At 34.0% G+C, this 18,983-nt stretch overlaps 1 protein-coding gene across 29 annotated transcripts in view; it reads left to right on the top strand.

Moving 5' to 3' along the window:
- Positions 1 to 18,983, top strand: part of shep (RNA binding motif single stranded interacting protein alan shepard) — a 392,464-nt gene that overhangs the window by 330,155 nt on the left and 43,326 nt on the right. For 15 of the 29 annotated variants that reach the window (XM_074114614.1, XM_074114612.1, XM_074114631.1 and 12 more), the window contains 4 exons: positions 386 to 444; positions 3,256 to 3,380; positions 12,341 to 12,498; positions 16,161 to 16,332. In XM_074114614.1, the coding sequence (XP_073970715.1) occupies positions 386 to 444; positions 3,256 to 3,380; positions 12,341 to 12,498; positions 16,161 to 16,332 (514 nt within the window). The remainder of the gene's footprint in view (positions 1 to 385; positions 445 to 3,255; positions 3,381 to 12,340; positions 12,499 to 16,160; positions 16,333 to 18,983) is intronic. The other 14 variants (XM_074114622.1, XM_074114632.1, XM_074114619.1 and 11 more) reach the window with 3 other exon arrangements.

Genomic DNA, 18,983 nt, shown 5'->3' with positions numbered 1-18,983 from the left:
TAAGTTTTTGCTAAGGAGATACTCTAATTAGATCTCATCGTGGGATCTGATTACAATTTATCGATCAAAATCAGGACTTATAACTTCAATAAATCGATTTTTTGTTAGTTCTTTGAAATTTTTCTTATTATATTCTTCCTCAAATTTAAACTCTAATCGCTTATTTATTTAACTTTGTGGAACTACAAGTTAATATTATAGGGCAATATACTTTATTAAATTTAAACTGAATTCAGTTGTTTCTTAACTTCGTGGAATCACTAATTAATTAAGTCAATAACAAAGGGTGATATCCTTTACACAAAGTTAAACAGAATTACAGTTGCCCTTGTTTACATCAAAACAATGTGAATAATTTTTGTCTTTTTGTTTTCCTTTGTTGCAGATTCGGAGCTATTATATCAACAAAGGCGATACTTGATAAAAATACGAATAAGTGTAAAGGTAAAATTTTTGTGGAATTTTTACTTTTGCTTAAATTCCTAAGAAATATTTTTCATTTTATAGCCATTTTTCTTGTTTATCCTACTTTTCATATTCTTCACTTGTGTTTACTAGTTTTTTGTGTTTTGATGTTAGTATTCAGAGAAATAAGTTTTCCACTAACCCTATAGTGGCTAGATTGAAAGGCGTGAATTTTTCCACTAATAGGGACAATAAGAATGAATACTTGTTGGTATGGTTGGCAACGCTGTCGCGGGTCAGGTCGTTCACACTAACATTATTTCTTTTATCTATTCATATGAATTTTATTTTTCTTTTTTTATTCCTTCTTATCAATTAAATAGGTCTAAATTATTCATTCACTTTTTATCCAGACAACAATCCATTATAGAAGGAGATATATGAGTGATGAGGAGGCTAACTTGGGGGGGGGGGGAAATGAAGTTGCCAAACAGTTGAAGTTCTTTTAACAGCTCAGCTAGTAGTAGATATTGGACAATCTTAGCACAGCACATTATATATGCATTGCGCTGACATATTTTTTCGGTTGTTTGTAATAAATTGCTATATTCACTGTTAATACCTCTTCTACTCTATCTTTTTAAACGTTTTATCTTCGGCCACACCTAAAAGTATTAAGGAGAAGGTAAGATATTTGATAAACTTTTTTTTCTGTTAAATAAAGTTGTTGTTTTAATAGTTTATAGTTGTAAGCATAAAATATTATTTAAAAACTTTTATTTTCTCAAAGTTGTTTTATTTTGAATCGATTTTTTTAATTATTTAAAAAAATGCATTCTTTAATTTTCTAAATATTTAAATTCATTTTTAATTATTACTTTCTCTTATTACTAAGAAAAAGAAATTTTACCCTTGTAACAAATTTTCATTCTTACAGAAAATTACAACACTTGTTTTTTACTAACCTGAAATTACCTTCTCATGAGTTATAACCTTCCACTACAGTATGTAACCTACACTAGCTGTCTTGCAGTAACAGATAACAACATTTAATATTGTTCGGTATTCCCAACTTTTAACTACATATTCAGGAGGCTGTAAGGTTTTTATTTACCGTCACTCGCAACATGAATTTATAGTTGTCTTTCTATTAAATCATGGAACAACACTAAGCACAACTGATACCAATGCTTTGTTGTAAGAGTAAGTTTTCTTTTTTACATTTATCATTACTAATTAAATAATGCAACATTATGAATTGAATAGATGGTTAAATTAAATATTAATAAGATTTTATGTTTAAAAAGAATAAGTAAACAATTCCTTTTATATTATTATAAGTAGAAATTTAATTGAAATTGTTGACATCCCTGTTCTGTGTAACCTTACAAATAACTTTTACAAACTGATCTATCACGATGTTGGTGACTAACATCCATCGTTATTGATGATTATTTTTTGTTAAAACTACTCCTTCTAAATCATTTACACAATACCATTTGATAGCTAAACTTTTCTACTTACAAAATATAGCAATTTAATCAACAAAAGGATTATCTTTTACCCTTGCATTTGAAGTGTAATATTTTAGTATTTGTTCCTTCAATGCTTATTTAAGCTGTGAGTTTCGAAACTCTGACGCATGCGTAATATTTAACCTCTCCATATTTTAATAAGAGAAAGTAGTAATAAAATATTAATTAAAGAAAGTAATGGCTAATCTACGTCATTCATTAAAAAGTTAATTAAAGCTAATGTCTAATGCATTTTGTCATTTATAAATGACAATACTTTTCACTTTATTTATTTATTTTTTTTACATTTTACACTAATGGATTTTCAGGCTAATAAAATTTAATTTTTAATCTTTTAATTAATTGAATTAGCCAATTTACAGAATTGATTTTTATTGTGTGTTAGAAGAAATCATAACCTTTTGACACGGATAAGATTGTTCAAAATATTATTCGTAAAATGATTGACTGTTGTTGCGCTCATGTTACTTGATGACTGTATACTTTTAACGGTATTTCCTTGATTACAAATGGTCTGCATTCTATACTGAGTTTACTTGTTTTAGGGCATTTTTTTTTTTTTTTTTTTCCATCTTATTGTAATGCACTTTTATGATACTGCAGTTCTCCAAAAAATATTTACAATAAAATGAAGCCTCAACATGATTTCTTGCCAATAGATTCTCATCTTTTTTTTTTCAATTTTCAATTAATTTCTTTTTGATTTTCTCTATTATTAAGAGTTTTTGTATTCTCTCTGCACCTTTTGACTTTGTAGGTCCCCTTCTCCTTCTAGTGTCAACCTTTTTTTAAGTTTTAACTCAACAGGATGTTCCTATCACTGCCTATAATCTCCAGACCCTAGTGGATAGTTGACACTCTTCTTTTTTTTTAAGAATACTGTAAGCCTTGAGGTTTTTTTTTGCTTTTTAAACGTTGTTCCTCCAAAGCACAAGAGTTTCAGACACTAGAAACTGGAATCCATTCTACTCTTTCTAACTTCCATCATTCTTCAAAACTCTGAATTAATTTTAGATAAGGTAACAATATCGATTGCTCTTCTAACATAAAAGCAAGTATTTTGGCTAATTACTGCACTTGTAATTATTATTTCGATCATTTTTTTCTTGTTTATTAATATTTAAGTTTTATTTATTAAACACTATTTATTAATTTTTATTTTATTGATTTATTTATTTTTTTTAATTGGTTGATGATTAATAAAGATCTCCCTAATCAAATAAATTAATTACATCAACTTTTGAGAGGGGAAGGTTTCTTTTTTTGTTTCTTTGTTTTTGTTTTTTTTTTGATTTGGTAGGTAATATTGTTTCAGGTTACGGGTTCGTTGACTTTGAAAGCGGAGAATGCGCTGAAGCGGCTGTGAAAGCGTTACAGGCCAAAGGGGTACAGGCCCAGATGGCCAAAGTGGGTATCTCGTTGCTTCGTAGTCCAGCCAGTGTACGTTTGTTGCATGCACTTACTTTATCAATCTTTTTCTTTATTAATTTATTCACAAGCAAATTCCCAAATTTACATTCTATATATAAATTACACAATTTACACAACTCACATTTTACTACAAACTATGTAAATCTATTTACTGTAATAATTTTTTTTTTTTTTTTAAAAATCATTAAAAAAAAATCAGCAGCAAATACTCATAGATTTTTTGTTTTTTTTTTTGGGTTTTTGTTCTTTATTTGGGTTCTTTGTTTATTTTTAAATTTTTTGGGCTTGAAAACAGTTTGCTTTTTTATCTTTTTAATTTACATAACTGAGTTTTTAGAATCTAATTTTGAAACCATTAATTTTATTTCTATTTTCTTAGCTGCAGGGTAGGAAATCGACAATTATATAAACATATAAAAATCAAATCTGATCAAAATTTTTACAAACGACAATTTTGCTTGATTCCATTCATACCATTGGAGATATAGTAAGCTTACGCTAAACATTTGGAATTAAGAAGAGCAAAGTGGCGAGAGATATAAATAAAAAGAAAATTATAGGTGATAAATTGAAGTAATTTTGTTTTTAATGCTATTTAATAGTCCATTAATTGCATTTACGTAAACAACTTTGCAAATAGTGAGAAGATTAGATTAGATTAGAAAATAGATGGGACGGGACCTACCAACGGCTCCGAGCTGATAAGTCCCACCTTGCGCAGATGCTTCTTGAACCTACCGTGCCTCGTGAATAGACCTGTAATCAGAGAGTAATCTGATTTCTGCCCAAACACAGGGTCTCTTTGGTTCTTTGCTTACACAACCAAGAATCTCCCCCACGGCACCGCAGCCACAAAAGACTTATTGTGCCAGCCCCTTCTTAGTTCTAGTAAACGAACCCTCCCTTCCTAAAGAGGTTGAGGACTTTCTCTACTAGTCCTTTTTGCGCTACTATCTCCTTCGGCCTCGGCGTTCCAAAGGTTTCATAGCGCAAACGCTCGATTGCAACGCAGTCGAACAACAGGTGAGAGGCCGTCTCCTCCTCTTCCTGACACAATCTGCACAACGGCTCCGAGCTGATAAGCCCCCACCTTGCGCAGATTCTTCTTGAACCTACCGTGCCCCGTGAATAGGCCTGTAATCATACGAGGGTCGTTTGAAAAGTCCGTGCAAAAATAAAAACTACTTAATTTTTTGGGGTAAACCTTTTTTATTTTTCAACAGTCTCCTTTTAGGCTTATACACTTTGTCCAACGCTGCTCTAGTTTGTTGATCCCTTCCGAATAATAGGATTTGTCCAAGTCTGAAAAATAGCCATTCGTTTCTGCAATCACCTCCTCGTTTGAATAAAATCTTTTTCCCGCCAGCCATTTCTTCATATTGTGGAACAAATAGTAGTCCGAGGGAGCCAAGTCTGGTGAATAGGGGGGGGATGTGAAACGAGTTGGAACCCTATTTCCATTAATTTTGCGACCACAACTGCTGAGGTGTGAGCTGGTGCGTTGTCGTGATGGAAAAGGACTTTTTTGTGGGCCAATCGTGGGCATTTTTCTTGCAGCTCGGTTTTCAAACGGTCCAATAACGATGAATAATATGCACCTATAATAGTTTTACACTTTTCCAGATAGTCGATGAGGATTATTCCTTGCGAATCCCAAAAGACACTCGCCATAATCTTTCCGGTCTTCGCCTTTTTTGGGCGCAGATTCCCCCTTGGTAACCCATTGTTTAGATTGTTCTTTGGTCTCAGGAGTGTAGTGATGTATCCATGTTTCATCCACAGTGACGAAACGACGCTTAAAGTCCTGCGGATTCTTCTGGAACAGCTGCAAAACGTCCTTGCAACACTTCAAACGATTTCGTTTTTGGTCAAGCGTGAGCAATCGCGGCACCCATCTTGCGGATAGCTTTGTCATGTCCAAATGTTGATGCAAAATATTATGTACCCGTTCATTCGAGATGCCCACAGCACTAGCAATCTCACGCACCTTCACTCTTCTGTCATCCATCACCATATCATGGATTTTATCAATGATTTCTGGAGTAGTAACCTCAACAGGGCGTCCAGAACGTTCAGCGTCACTTGTGCCCATATGGCCACTCCGAAAATTTTGAAACCACTTATAAACTGTTCTAATCGAAGGTGCAGAGTCACCATAATGTTTATCAAGCTTCTCTTTAGTCTCCTGAGGCGTTTTGCCTTTCATAAAGTAGTGTTTAATCAACACACGAAATTCTTTTTCGTCCATTTTTTGAAAATCACTCGACTTCCTCGATTCAAACGAATGCCAAACACAAAGAAATAGACCGATCTGGCTGAAACGTGGTGTGTGTTCTTCCAAGAGATGCTACTAACTAAACATAACCTCGATACGCGCCAGTAGTGCTATCTCTCTGACTTTGCACGGACTTTTCAAACGACCCTCGTAGAGTAATCTGATTTCTGCCCAAACACAGGGTCTCTTTGGCTCTTTGTTTATACAGCCAAGGCATCATGGTCTTGCCGTGTTTAACCCCAGGACCTATCACCCAGTTCTTTTCTGTGCTCCCTCCAGATCCAATCTCTTGAGAGCCACACGAACCGAACCCCTGGTGATCCCCAGGACAGGCTCCTGGGCCGATGAAAGGAGTGTTAGCTCCATTCCTTGGCCAGATGATTAGCTTTCTCATTCCCTTCAATACCCACATGACCCGGCACCGCCGAACTTTGTTGTGCCGCGCCAGTAGATCCAGGGCCTTCCTACATTCCCAAACCAGGGAAGAGGTCATTTCTGAAGGATACAAGAGCCAAAAAAATAGTGAGTTATTTTTCATTCAATATGATTTTTTATTTTTTGAGTGAAATTTTTTCGATCAAGAATGAATCTTTTCTAATTGAAAAAAAGGTATCGCTCATAGTGTGATCATTGATTTTTTTTATTTTTGATCAATAAATCAGGCATTATTTTTAAATTTATTGATTAAAAAATAATTATTATTTCATTATTTTGTGAGTGAAAACAAATAATTATCTATTTCAAACCCTGCATAGCCAGCATTTTGAGAAAATTATTTCACTAAATTTGGATCTCTGTACAAATGCGGTTTGTTTAAAACTGCAATTCCTACGTGTTAAACTAGAGCTACTTGATTCTATCGCCAGCTTCAGGAAAATATATTGTTCACAATTTTTCAAATTAAAAAAAAAAAAATCATTTCTTAGCCGTTGTGGGTTAAATAGGTAGATTTAGATATTTTAGTACCAATTATTGGCAATAACAGGGTATGGCTCGTTTTTGCTTCGAAAAACCAGAGTCTCCTTAACTAGAAAATAGATAGTTTATTTCAGAATTAAATAAATAAAAGAAATACTCAGTTGTGTAGTTAAAGATAAGTAATTATGGCAATAAATTTGGCCAGAGAATTTGAAAGAAAGCTTATTACAAAATAATATAATAATACTTTAATACTCAACATGCATGCCCGTCGCAAGCTATCTTTAAATAATTTATTTCAAAAATAGTATTAAAAATAATGCCCATAATTTAATAAAGCTTTAATAAAGTTTAATGAAGTATTTTACATATTTTGAATACGCTTTATCTTTTCTTATCTAACTTGGAGAGGAAAATAAAATTATTAAAAATAAAAGCCTAATTTATTTTCATGTGCCTTCTGTATAGAAAACTCTTAATATTGCTAAAAATTATTTGTATATTTACTTAGTAAACAAACAAATGCCCAATTTATTGTGCCTAAAATTATTTTGATGGCCGTGACATTGTATATATATATAATACATATTTATGGTAAACCTGCTTTAATCTATTTATTTCTTGGTTATACTATTTTATTTTATTTCTTTAATTTATTTATATTTGCTTTAATATTTTGATTTTATGTGTTTTGCTGTTGATATTTAAAGCAAAATATGTAACTTATTATTATTTATTTTTTTTGGCGTTTTTTAATTAAAATGCTAAAAAAAAGAGAAAGAAATCAAAAAATTAACATATTCAAGAAAAACACGACACAAAAATTCATATTACAGAATGTAGTTAGTAGTTTATATTTTAAAGAAATAATAATAATTAATGAAATGGAGAAAAATAATTTATTTTTTTTTCTGGAAAAAAAAATAATGGAAATTTTGTTTATAAAAATTATTATTATTATTTTATTATTAGAATTCTTTAATCTTTTTGGGGGAAAACTAAAACTTTTCTTCAATTTTCTTGTCCGTTAAAAATTATGAGTGAAAAAGTTGGGATTATATTTTTTTTTTTTATTATTCTTTAATATATTTTTGTCCATCATATCCTCTTCCAACTGTGAGCTGGGATAAGTAGGACCTCTGATTATATATTACTACAATTTTAATTATTTAGATTTTTCTAAAGCAGCCTTAATTTCTAAAATTATTATGATTTTTCTGATTTTCTTTCGCCAACTGGTTTTTTAAGTAAATATTTCCATCTATTCAAAATTTTTGGTCTTTTTTATTTTCTATTTTTTGTGTGCTATTATTGATTTTTTTTTTTAATGTCCGCTATTGTTGTTGTTAATACAATCTTTTCGCATCTCAAATTGTGTAGTGGAGAGGGGGGGGCCCCGTTTGAACAGAATTTACATTTTCTGTTACAGAGTGCACAGAATCGTATTATTGAACCTTTTTATCTTGTTTTCTACAACTTTCAAGTCTTCTTAACAGATCTATATCAATAAACAGTCGGTACTTTACATACATATCTATATTTCATTAATTTAAAAATGTTGGGTCAAATGTTAATATCTGCCCCACTGGTGGGGTAGCTTTGAACACAATATAAAATAGAAAGAAATGATATTACTTTACTCTGAATCTACCTTCTATCAGTTATTTCTCTCACTACTACATTACTTTCTCTTTTAAACCACTGAAATCTAGTTCAAAAAAATCAAGAATGACTCAGTTCGGGGATGTTTGTACACGAAGTGATGATGGGTTTAGGGAAGTTTGAACAAAATATTCGGTTTGTTGCGCTTCTTAATGGTAGGTTCGGACCACTTTCCCCTTCTTTGCGATTAAACGAAAAAAAGTCACAAACTTGCAGGTCGGTAGGGCGGCACATTTTAACTGGTGATGTTGAAATGTGCCCCCTCTCCTTCCATAAAAGAAAATATAATATCCAACACTTTTTGCAAGCAAATAGACTTTTGTAAATAATAGATTTAAAAATGCGAATTCCAAAATGTTAATTTGGACTAACAATACTTACACCTTTGTCCACTACAAATCTTCACAATTACACTTGAAAACAACGAAAAAACGAAGGGAAACTCAGTCAATTATACAACTGGTCTACCACAACATATGGAGATAATTACCAATCATAAATGTTTTAAGTACGAGTCTCGTATTTGGCGAGAAATTAAAAATGTTCAAAAGGGGGGGACTCCCTGTTCAAATGTGCCCCTAATTCTCTTTTAAGGGCTAATATTTGTATTTTTTTTAAGGGGGCTCCCACTAATTTCAATCAAGTTATGAACATGATAATCATGTGATTAACATGATTTAATCATAAAAATAAAAATAATTACCAATTAAAATGTTATGTTAGCGCTTCACCTTGTTCTTGATAACATTATTTCTCATTTTATTTAACAAAAATTTGTGACTTTATCACAAGATTTCCTGCCCTGATTTTGGTTTTTCATATTTAGATAGGTGAATAAAAAATTGGTAGCACTCAAAATTAGAAAATAAAATACAATCTGAATATATGGGAAAATTTATTAAACCAAAATTTTAAAAAATTTAAGTCATTAAGTTTATTTTAATTTATTCATGCTCTATGTTTAGAATTAAATGTTTCTACTTTTTTATATTAAATGTTTTAGATAAATTTAGGTACTTATTAATATTGTAGCAAAATATTATTTAATAATACTATATACTTTATTTTTTTTATTTGTATCGTAAATTGATCTTATATATTATTTAATTTATTAATTACTATGATTTTAATTTGTATATAGTATACTATTATTTATATATAGCTTTGTGGAAGTATTTATTTATTTATTTCTAAGTGTTTGTCCCCGGAATTGTATATTTGTCTCTTTTAAAGCTTTACTCTATAATTGGCCGCTGTAAAAATTTATATAATTTTAATTATGATTAATTAACTTAGCAATAAACCTGACTTAGCTTTATTATATACTTTGCTATGGAGCATGATTAAAAAAAAGAAAGTATTTTTTTAAAAAAATTAACTAAAATCCAGTTTTATTTATTTTATTTTTTGGTTAAGTAAAGGAATATGGTGGCGGATTAATATTATTAGTTATTTATTTATTTATTTTTTCAATTAACTAACCTTCCTCATTATTTATTTAATTACTTAATAAGAACACTCAAATTAATTGAACTAATAATAACCTAAATGGGAAGTATTTTGTAGAAAATATTTTTTTTTTTTTTTTTTTTTTTTGGCGCATCAACAGCTGAGGTTATTAGCGCCCGGAGCTTTTTCCAGTGCACTGCCGGCCTCCGGACAGTGTTCTCTCGTTACAGACAACACTGTCCATCACCGGACAGTGAGCTGTAAGAAGCTCCTAGGAAGAGAAAATCTAAGGGTCAGCTGCTGGATTCGAACCCGGGACCTCCGCGTGGGAGTCCAGTATGCTAACCTATAGCTAATCCCTTCCCTAAAATATTATTTATTAATTTGTTTTAATTTTAATTTTTAAAAAATGTTTCATGTCGTGTTTGGTGCGCAGTTGTATTTTGATTTTTTAATTTCATTTGTTCTAGGAAACATTATTTATTTATTTACTGCAATAATCCAATTATAATAATATCTTAGTTTTTACCATTTTATTTGAGTAAATTTGTATGAAGTCTCGCATTTCTGAAGAGCATTTCCCCCCCCCCCAAATTAGACGTCAGAGATAACAACATATTCTTTGCCAAGGTTTTTTTTTTTTTCTTTTTTTAATTGATAAAACTTAAAAACATTACCAGAACACGCAACTTGGGGTATAGGAGAAATTCCATACATTTCATGTGAAGAGTAGTTCGGCTCAAGGACAAAAAATTGTTTGTTTCCTGTTTGTTTTTGATCATCTTTTAACATGTCTGGAGCACATTTTTCTTGGTAACTAGTCCATTAATGGATAACCAGAATTCTAAAATAGTTTTTGTAAAATGATTTCTGTTTTTTAAATAGTTCAAGGAACTTTAAAACATTTGTTTTACTATATTTTGAGATTTGATGAATTTAATTCACTGTTTCATACAGCTGTAATGTTTTTGTATGTTTAACCAGTTTAAGCGTGTTTGACGTGTATCGTACGTCAAACCAAATCTCTATTACGGTGCGTTCGACGTTTATACTCGTGAAAAAATATAAAATTGCCATTAACTATAAAAACTCGAAATTTTAATAAAATCCAATAAGAATATCATTTTGGTGGGATGTTTCCTTTATCTAACCAATAGAACTGCGGTGGGAGTCAGCCAAATGATAAGTGTACATGTTTGGTCTCCGCATTAGAGATTGGGAATTTGGGCACCCAAATAAAAGATTGAGATTCAGACCTCAGTACGAGCATGATTTCATTTTGCACAGAATTCAAAAAGCTCTTTTCTTCCTTGTAAAAGCACTTGCGTCCCTAGTTTTAACTAGAGCAATGCTTAAAGTGAAGCGGTGCAAGATTTTTTTTGAATGAGCATAGAATGCTCTGTAATCTCAAGCTCCCCCGGAGATTGCAGAAAAAGTTCGCTTGCAGTGACTATTATGATGTTGTAAACTATTGGTTGTTTGGCCCTGCGTTCGACGAGTATACACGTTTTTTTTTAAAAAAAACTAAATTCCACGCCTTAACTGTTTAATGGATTAGAAGTTTTAGAAGAAATTAAAAGTTTGCATTTTTCCTTTATAATACAAAATGTTCTTTGTGTGTTGACCATCGTCGAAATATGGATTATCATTAGGTGCCACAATTTAAGTTTATTAAACGTTCTAAGTACAAGAAAATAATTCTTGAAAAACGTTTGCATAAATCTGCAAAGTGCAGTCCTTTATAGGGTGCATAATACAATTTAATTGTGGGCAAAACCAATTACGTCATTTCCCTGGCAGCTAAGTAATAATCAAAATATTTATTTATTTTATTTAGGCGCCACGGTAGCCGAGCGGGTTAAGAGACTAGTCTCGCAATGCTATATAAGATGTATTGTTGGTTTAGTAGGTTCGATTCCCCTGGTCCTAGGGCTTGGATTTTATTTAATGGTTGTTCCATAAACCGTTCTCGATTGAGAGAACCAACAGATGCTCTTTCCAAGTCCATGTGATTGTTATTATAACTGTGCTGAATTATTAAAATTAAAAATAAGAAACACATCCAAAAGAGCAAATGAAATTGAAACAATTACAACCGTAAAATGAAGCAATCATACCGTGAAATCCTTAAAATTAATTATTAATTAATTTTTAGTTTTAAAAACGGGTTGTAATTAAGAATTTTTTCTATAAACATAAACAAAAACAAAAAGAATAATAAAATAAACCTTTTTGAAAAATAAAACCATTATTGTAGAGTATTTATGTTTATTTGTTTAACGTGGTACTAAGTAGAAAGCAAGTAAAATTGCTATACAGCAAGATTAGTCTCCCCCTCCAAGTAGTTAATTGTATTATCTATTTAAATCGTAGAACTATTATTATTATTATTATTATTAAAAACAGTAACTAAAAAGAATAATTATAGATAATAATATATTTGTAGATCTGATATTGCTTAAAGTTTCTATATAATATTAATGAAATTAAAATCTTATTTCTAAGCTTAGTTTAAGCTATTAAATAAATACAATAAGCTATTATATAATTAATAAAACCACGTTATCGTAATATTATCTAGTAATAATTAAATAATTTTAAACTAATCATTACTTTAATTATATAGTTTCTTTTTTGTTTTGTTTTTTAATCTACAAAAAAACAGCAACAGGAACAAGATCCAACAAATCTGTATATTGCTAATCTACCGCCAAACTATAAGGAAACAGATCTTGAAAATATGTTGAGCAAGTTTGGACATGTTATATCTACTAGAATTTTAAAAGATACTTCTGGTATGAGTAAAGGAGTTGGTTTTGCAAGGTAATGTAATTTATTTATTGTATTCATTATTATTTTAGATTATAATAGAATGTTTATTATTACTATTATTATTATTTATTCTTTTGCAATAATAGCAAACCTAGCGCATTCTAACGGCCAATTTTTTACAGTTTTAGAACCAAGCCTCAGATGTGGCTTTTAAATACACTTTAAATTTTCTATTTAATTTAATCTGTGGTATTCTTATTTCTTCGTTCCTATATTCTAGTTTTGAGCCTCATTATCATAACCTCAAGAATTAATTTTGGTTGATGATTTATTCCTCATACTTCCCAAATCGAAATTCATCAGTGTAATTATTCGAGCATTTTGGCTCACAATATCCAAGAATACAAATTTTTTTTTTTTTTTTATCGATGCTATCATCAAATTGTAGACACTTAAGGATGATTCTTTAGTATTATTCGATAGCAATCATTTTCTCTGTGTATCCTTACGAGGATCGTTTGAAAAGTCCGTGCAAAGTCAGAGAGATAGCACTACTTGCGCGTATCGAGGTTATGTTTAGTTAGTAGCATCTCTTGGAAGAATACACACCAAGTTTCAGCCAGATCGGTCTATTCCTTTGTGTTTGGCATTAGTTTGAATCAAGGAAGACGAGGGATTTTCAAAAAATGGACGAAAAAGAATTTCGTGTGTTGATTAAACACTACTTTATGAAAGGCAAAACGCCTCAGGAGACTAAAGAGAAGCTTGATAAACATTATGGTGACTCTGCACCTTCGATTAGAACAGTTTATAAGTGGTTTCAAAATTTTCGGAGTGGCCATATGGGCACAAGTGACGCTGAACCTTCTGGACGCCCTGTTGAGGTTACTACTCCAGAAATCATTGATAAAATCCATGATACGGTGATGGATGACAGGAAGAGTGAAGGTGCGTGAGATTGCTAGTGCTGTGGGCATCTCGAATGAACGGGTACATAATATTTTGCATCAACATTTGGACATGACAAAGCTATCCGCAAGATAAGTGCCGCGATTGCTCACGCTTGACCAAAAACGAAATCGTGTGAAGTGTTGCAAGGACGGTTTGCAGCTATTCCAGAAGAATCCGCAGGACTTTAAGCGTCGTTTCGTCACTGTGCATGAAACATGGATACATCACTACCACTCCTGAGACCAAAGAACAATCTAAACAATGGGTTACCAACGGGGAATCTGCGCCAAAAAAGGCGAAGACCGTTCCTTCGGCCGCAAAGATTATGGCGACTGTCTTTTGGGATTCGCAAGGAATAATCCTCATCGACTATCTGGAAAAGGGTAAAACTATTACAGGCGCATATTATTCATCGTTATTGGACCGTTTGAAAACCGAGCTGCAAGAAAAACGCCCACGATTGGCCCACAAAAAAGTCCTTTTCCATCACGACAACGCACCAGCTCACACCTCAGCAGTTATGGTCGCAAAATTAATGGAAATAGGGTTCCAACTCGTTTCACATCCCCCCTATTCTCCAGACTTGGCTCCCTCGGACTACTATTTGTTCCCCAATATGAAGAAATGGCTGGCGGGAAAAAGATTTTATTCAAACGAGGAGGTGATTGCAGAAACGAATGGCTATTTTTCAGACTTGGACAAATCCTATTATTCGTAAGGGATCAACAAACTAGAGCAGCGTTGGACGAAGTGTATAAGCCTAAAAGGAGACTATGTTGAAAAATAAAAAAGGTTTACCCCAAAAAATTAAGTAGTTTTTATTTTTGCACGGACTTTTCAAACGACCCTCGTAAGATTCATTCTTCCTGAATGGTTCCCTCAGCTTGACGTGGACTCCCCAACTTAACAGCTCATTATGTCTACCTTCTTCCCCTTGGTTTTGATAAGAAAAAAATCCTATAATAATGTGATATTCTATTTGTAAGATGCTAAAAATATAAAATATTTACAATCTCTCATCCTACCTTTTTAAGGCGACAGTCAAATAAATGTTTTGCCTTAATTTAGTGAACTAGTTTTGCATTTTTTGCTTTGAATTTTTTCAAAGCTTTCAAAATGATGACCTTTTTTTTTTTTATTTTCATACTAAATGGTTTTTTTAAAATACGTTTCAAATCAGAATGGAGTATATTACAGTACATCCTAGCCTTTATTTTGCTTATACGATATACATTGCCTTGGCAGCAAAAAGCGTGGCCAGAGTGATTCTGGAATAAAAACAGCTGTTGTTTTCTCAGTGAACCATTTTCTCTGTGTAGGCAATATAGGCTTTTAAGTACAATAATATGTCCTGTATAATATTCTATTTATTTATTTTATTATCTCGGATAAATCTGAGAGGTGAAAATAAAATTTATTGTGGTTACTAATTAAAATAACAAAAATTGCGTACGTGTCCAATATTTTTCAAAAAAAAGAGAATGCAATAGCTCTTGCAATAGCTTGCTCTTAGCATCTCCATAATTCATCAAAGTGCAATTCTGTCTTCATCAGAGAATAACTAAAAAGTTCCAGTATTTGTTTACAGAAAATTGACTGCTGTGAAGTTCGATTTCAAATAGCTAAATTTTTTATGGTAAATTTAAAAAAAGAAAAAGCTGAATTTAAAATTTAATAGCATACGAGGTCTGTAAATTAAGTAATGAGACTGATTTTTTTAAAAAAATTTATTCAAAAAGAATTACAATTCTATGATTGTCACCTTCAAAATAACTTCCTTCTGAAGCCACACAGCGCTGGAGACGTTTCTTCCACTCCTCATAGCAGTGCTCGAACTCCGATACTGGAATAGCTTTCAGCCGTTTGAATGTTTTCGACTGTCCCAAAATGAGTTCCCCTTCAGGTGATTTTTCAACTTCGGGAAGAGAAAAAAAGTCACAGGACTCAAGTCAGGCGAATAATGGAGGCTGAAGAGCCACAGGAATGTTATTACTGGCCAAAAACTCGTGTTTATTGAAATTGCTGTGTGACAAGGAGCATTACCCGTGATGCAACACCCAACTTGTTCTTGATGTTTGGGTCTCACACGAATTGGACCCTTTTTCGAAGTTTTTCCAAGAACCTCTCGGTAAAAGTGTTGATTGACCGTTTGACCTTGAGGTAGAAACTCTTTGTGGACGATTCCATGGATATCGAAAAAACACAAATCATCATGCGTTTGATCTTCTGACCGTCCATCCTTGCAATTTCAATAAACAGAGTTTTTGGCCAGTAAAAACATTCCTGTAGCTCCTCAGCCTCCATTATTCGCCTGACTTGAGTCCTTGTGACCTTTTTTTTCTCTTCCCGAAGTTGAAAAATCACCTCAAGGGAACTCATTTTGGGACAGTCGAAAACATTCAAACGGCTGAAGGCTATTCCAGTATCAGAGTTCGAGTTACTGCTATGAGGAGTGGAAGAAACGTCTCCAGCGATGTGTGGCTTCAGAAGGAAGTTATTTTGAAGGCGACAATATAGAATTGTAATTCTTTTTGAATAAAAAAAATTAAAAAAATCAGTCTCATTACTTATTTTACTGACAGTATTTAATCAAATTGTGACAGACAGACACAATTTTAACTCCAGCACTGCGGATCCTAATTCTAAAATTTTTATAAATTCCCAGAAAAATTTGTGTAAACTGTATTTAAACTAAACTTTATTTAATATTTAATCTTGTTTGTTTTCCTTTTTTTTTGTTCCTCTGCTTGGCCAAAAAACAGAATGGAATCTAAAGAAAAATGTGAACAGATTATACAAGCGTTTAATGGTAAACCAGTATCTGGCTGCAAAGACTCTCTACTAGTAAAGTTTGCTGATGGCGGACAGAAAAAACGAAATCTTTACAGAACTGACAATAGAATATGGCGTGATGGTCCGGAAGTAAGTTACGCTGTAAGTTTCGTATCATATTTTGTGGTCAAGGAATGCACTATTTATTTTTTTTAATTTTTTTTTTTAATGGCACAAAATTACGTCTATAATTTCAAACTTAGATGCTTGCAACCAGTGAATTTATATTATATGTATTTTATTCTTTTTCGAAGCCTGTGTTTTTTTTGGTAGTTCGACTTATTTTTATTTCTTTTCAGAATGGAGTTTTTACTTTTCTAATTATTATTTAATATTTTATTATAATAAATGGGAGTTTTATTTTATTTTATTTATGTTTATTAAAATTTCTCTTAGGCAATAATATTCTTCTTCTTTTTTCATTATTATTGCTATTATTACTATTATTATTATTCTTATTATTGCTATTATTATTATTACTACTACTATTATTCTTATTATTGCTATTATTATTACTATTATTTACTACTACTATTATTATTGTTATTATTACTATTATTACTGCTATTATTATTATTATTATTGCTATTATTATTATTACTACTACTATTATTCTTATTATTGCTTCCCCCTGTGGTTCCGGGGGTAGAATAGGACCACAGTGTTTTCCGCTTGACGTAAGAGGCGTCTAAAGGGGCAACTGTCCGTTGACCGTCTACCTCATCCCTCCTTTCGATTCCACTCCCTATCCTTTCCCCACCTCTCCTTTGTTCATTTACCTTTCCTAGTCCTTCGGTCTGTTCTATTCCCGGGGGGTGCTTCCCGCGTCGGCGGTTTCCCTTGTGCGGTGCGCGCGTGAGTGGAGGGTACAGCTTAAAAACTGGGTTCTACTCTTGCGCTCCCAGGCCGCCGGACAGTACATTGGCCCGGGTCGGAGTAGCCTTCACGACCTGGCTGCCTTATCATTCGGTGTATAATCTCGTTGGTCGCGGTAGTTCCGGTTGGCGACCGGATTAGGGACCTGCCGCGGTTGGCGGGGGGCTCTGCCGAGGCCACCACTCGCGGGCGTGCTGTGCTTGGGGGGTTGTTGGCGTGGGTGTGTTGCGCTTCCTCGGGCGGGAACGGTCCGAACATAGTTGCTTATTCCTTGAGTAGTGTGTGAGCGGAGCGGGAGGAGAAAAAAATAAAATGAAAAGTAATTTAAAAAAAATTGTTCCAAAAGTGCAAGAGAAAAGTAGTGAGGGTTCCCTTACCCAGCAGAAAACGATGGATGCTTCGGAGATGAAGAATTCGGCCCCTCCAATGGAGGGAAAGTCCAGTCCCTTCCAACGGAGCTCTAGGATGAAGAGAACACCGCCATCTACCCCGCCTATCTCGGCGAAGAATGCGGAAGAAATGGCAAAGAAAGCAGAACAAGAAGAGGCTCCTGAACTCTCGATGAAAGGAGCATTGACCATTGAGGTGGAGGAGATACGCGAATCCCCGGTCATTTCGCGGGTGCTTGCCGGCGGTTCAATCGGCTCTCCGGAAGAGAAGGATATGGAAACCAGGAGATGTCTCCAAGATGGAATCTCGAGAGAATAGATATGGAGCTATTCCTCGATGTGCTCGCTAGAGGTGTGGATCAGGCTGAGGATGCTGTGCTCGAGGGGAAAGCAGGCGCTGAGGCTGTTGTTGCTTCAACTATGAGCCTTATTGTCAAAGCCTGCGAAAAATCTATGCCGCGGAAAAAGCCGCGTCATGACAAACGCCCCGTTTACTGGTGGACCCCTCAAATAGCCAGGCTGCGTAAGGAGTGCATTAAGTTGCGAAGGAGAGCTCAACGAGCAGGACGTCGGCCAGACGCAAAACTTCGCTTGATTGAGTATAAAACAGTGAAGAGGGAACTAAGGCGAGCTATCTGCAGAAGCAAGATGCGCTGCTGGGAAAAATTGAAAGAGGATGTGGATGTAGATACATGGGGACTGGGGTATAAGATAGTATCCCAAAAACTCGGGGCATTTAGAACTCCATTAGTCATGGATGTGCCCGCCATGGAAAAAGTCGTGGAGGCGCTCTTTCCTTCCCACCCAGTTCGGAGTGATAGGGACTTTGGTGATGTAGGGGATTTTCATCTTTTCACCAACAGGGACCTTGAGAAAGCCGTATGCTCTCTCAAAAGCAAGAAAGCGCCCGGCCCTGACGGCATCCCTAATGAGGTGCTTAAGTTGGTCGCAATGCAGAGTCCTGGTCTGTTACTGAGAATGTATAATGCCTGCCTGAAAGCTGGGGTTTTTAGTACCCGTTGGAAGATAGCGCGGCTGGTCCTCATTAGCAAGGGAAAGGGGGAACCGGAACTTCCGTCGTCCTTCCGGCCTCTATGTATGTTGGATACAGCGGGCAAATTATACGAGAAGCTCCTCAGGGAAAGACTAGTGTTGGCGGTGCAAGCGGCAGGAGACCTATCGCCGAGACAATATGGTTTCAGGTCTGGGCGCTCCACAGTAGGCGCGGTCCAAGAAGTAATTGAGGCGGTACGCAGGGCGGAGGATCACAATCATCATTCTCGTCGGGTGGTCCTTCTGGTCACGCTTGACGTAAAAAACGCCTTCAACTCAATTAGTTGGGTAGATGTGCTGAGAGCGCTGGAGGAAACGTTTCAAGTCCCGAAGTACCTTCTGCGAGTAATAAGTGATTACCTGCGGAACCGAACAGTTATTTACCAGACCTCGAGAGGGCCAAGAGCATCCGCAGTTACGGCAGGTGCAGCGCAG

This window comes from Rhodnius prolixus, unplaced genomic scaffold, assembly GCF_049639745.1.
Source record: "Rhodnius prolixus isolate KJV_2025 unplaced genomic scaffold, Rpr scaffold_7, whole genome shotgun sequence".
NCBI classification, from domain to species: Eukaryota; Metazoa; Arthropoda; class Insecta; order Hemiptera; family Reduviidae; genus Rhodnius; species Rhodnius prolixus.
The sequence above is the reverse complement of the archived record's forward strand: the minus strand, read 5'-3'. Positions and strand labels throughout refer to the sequence as shown.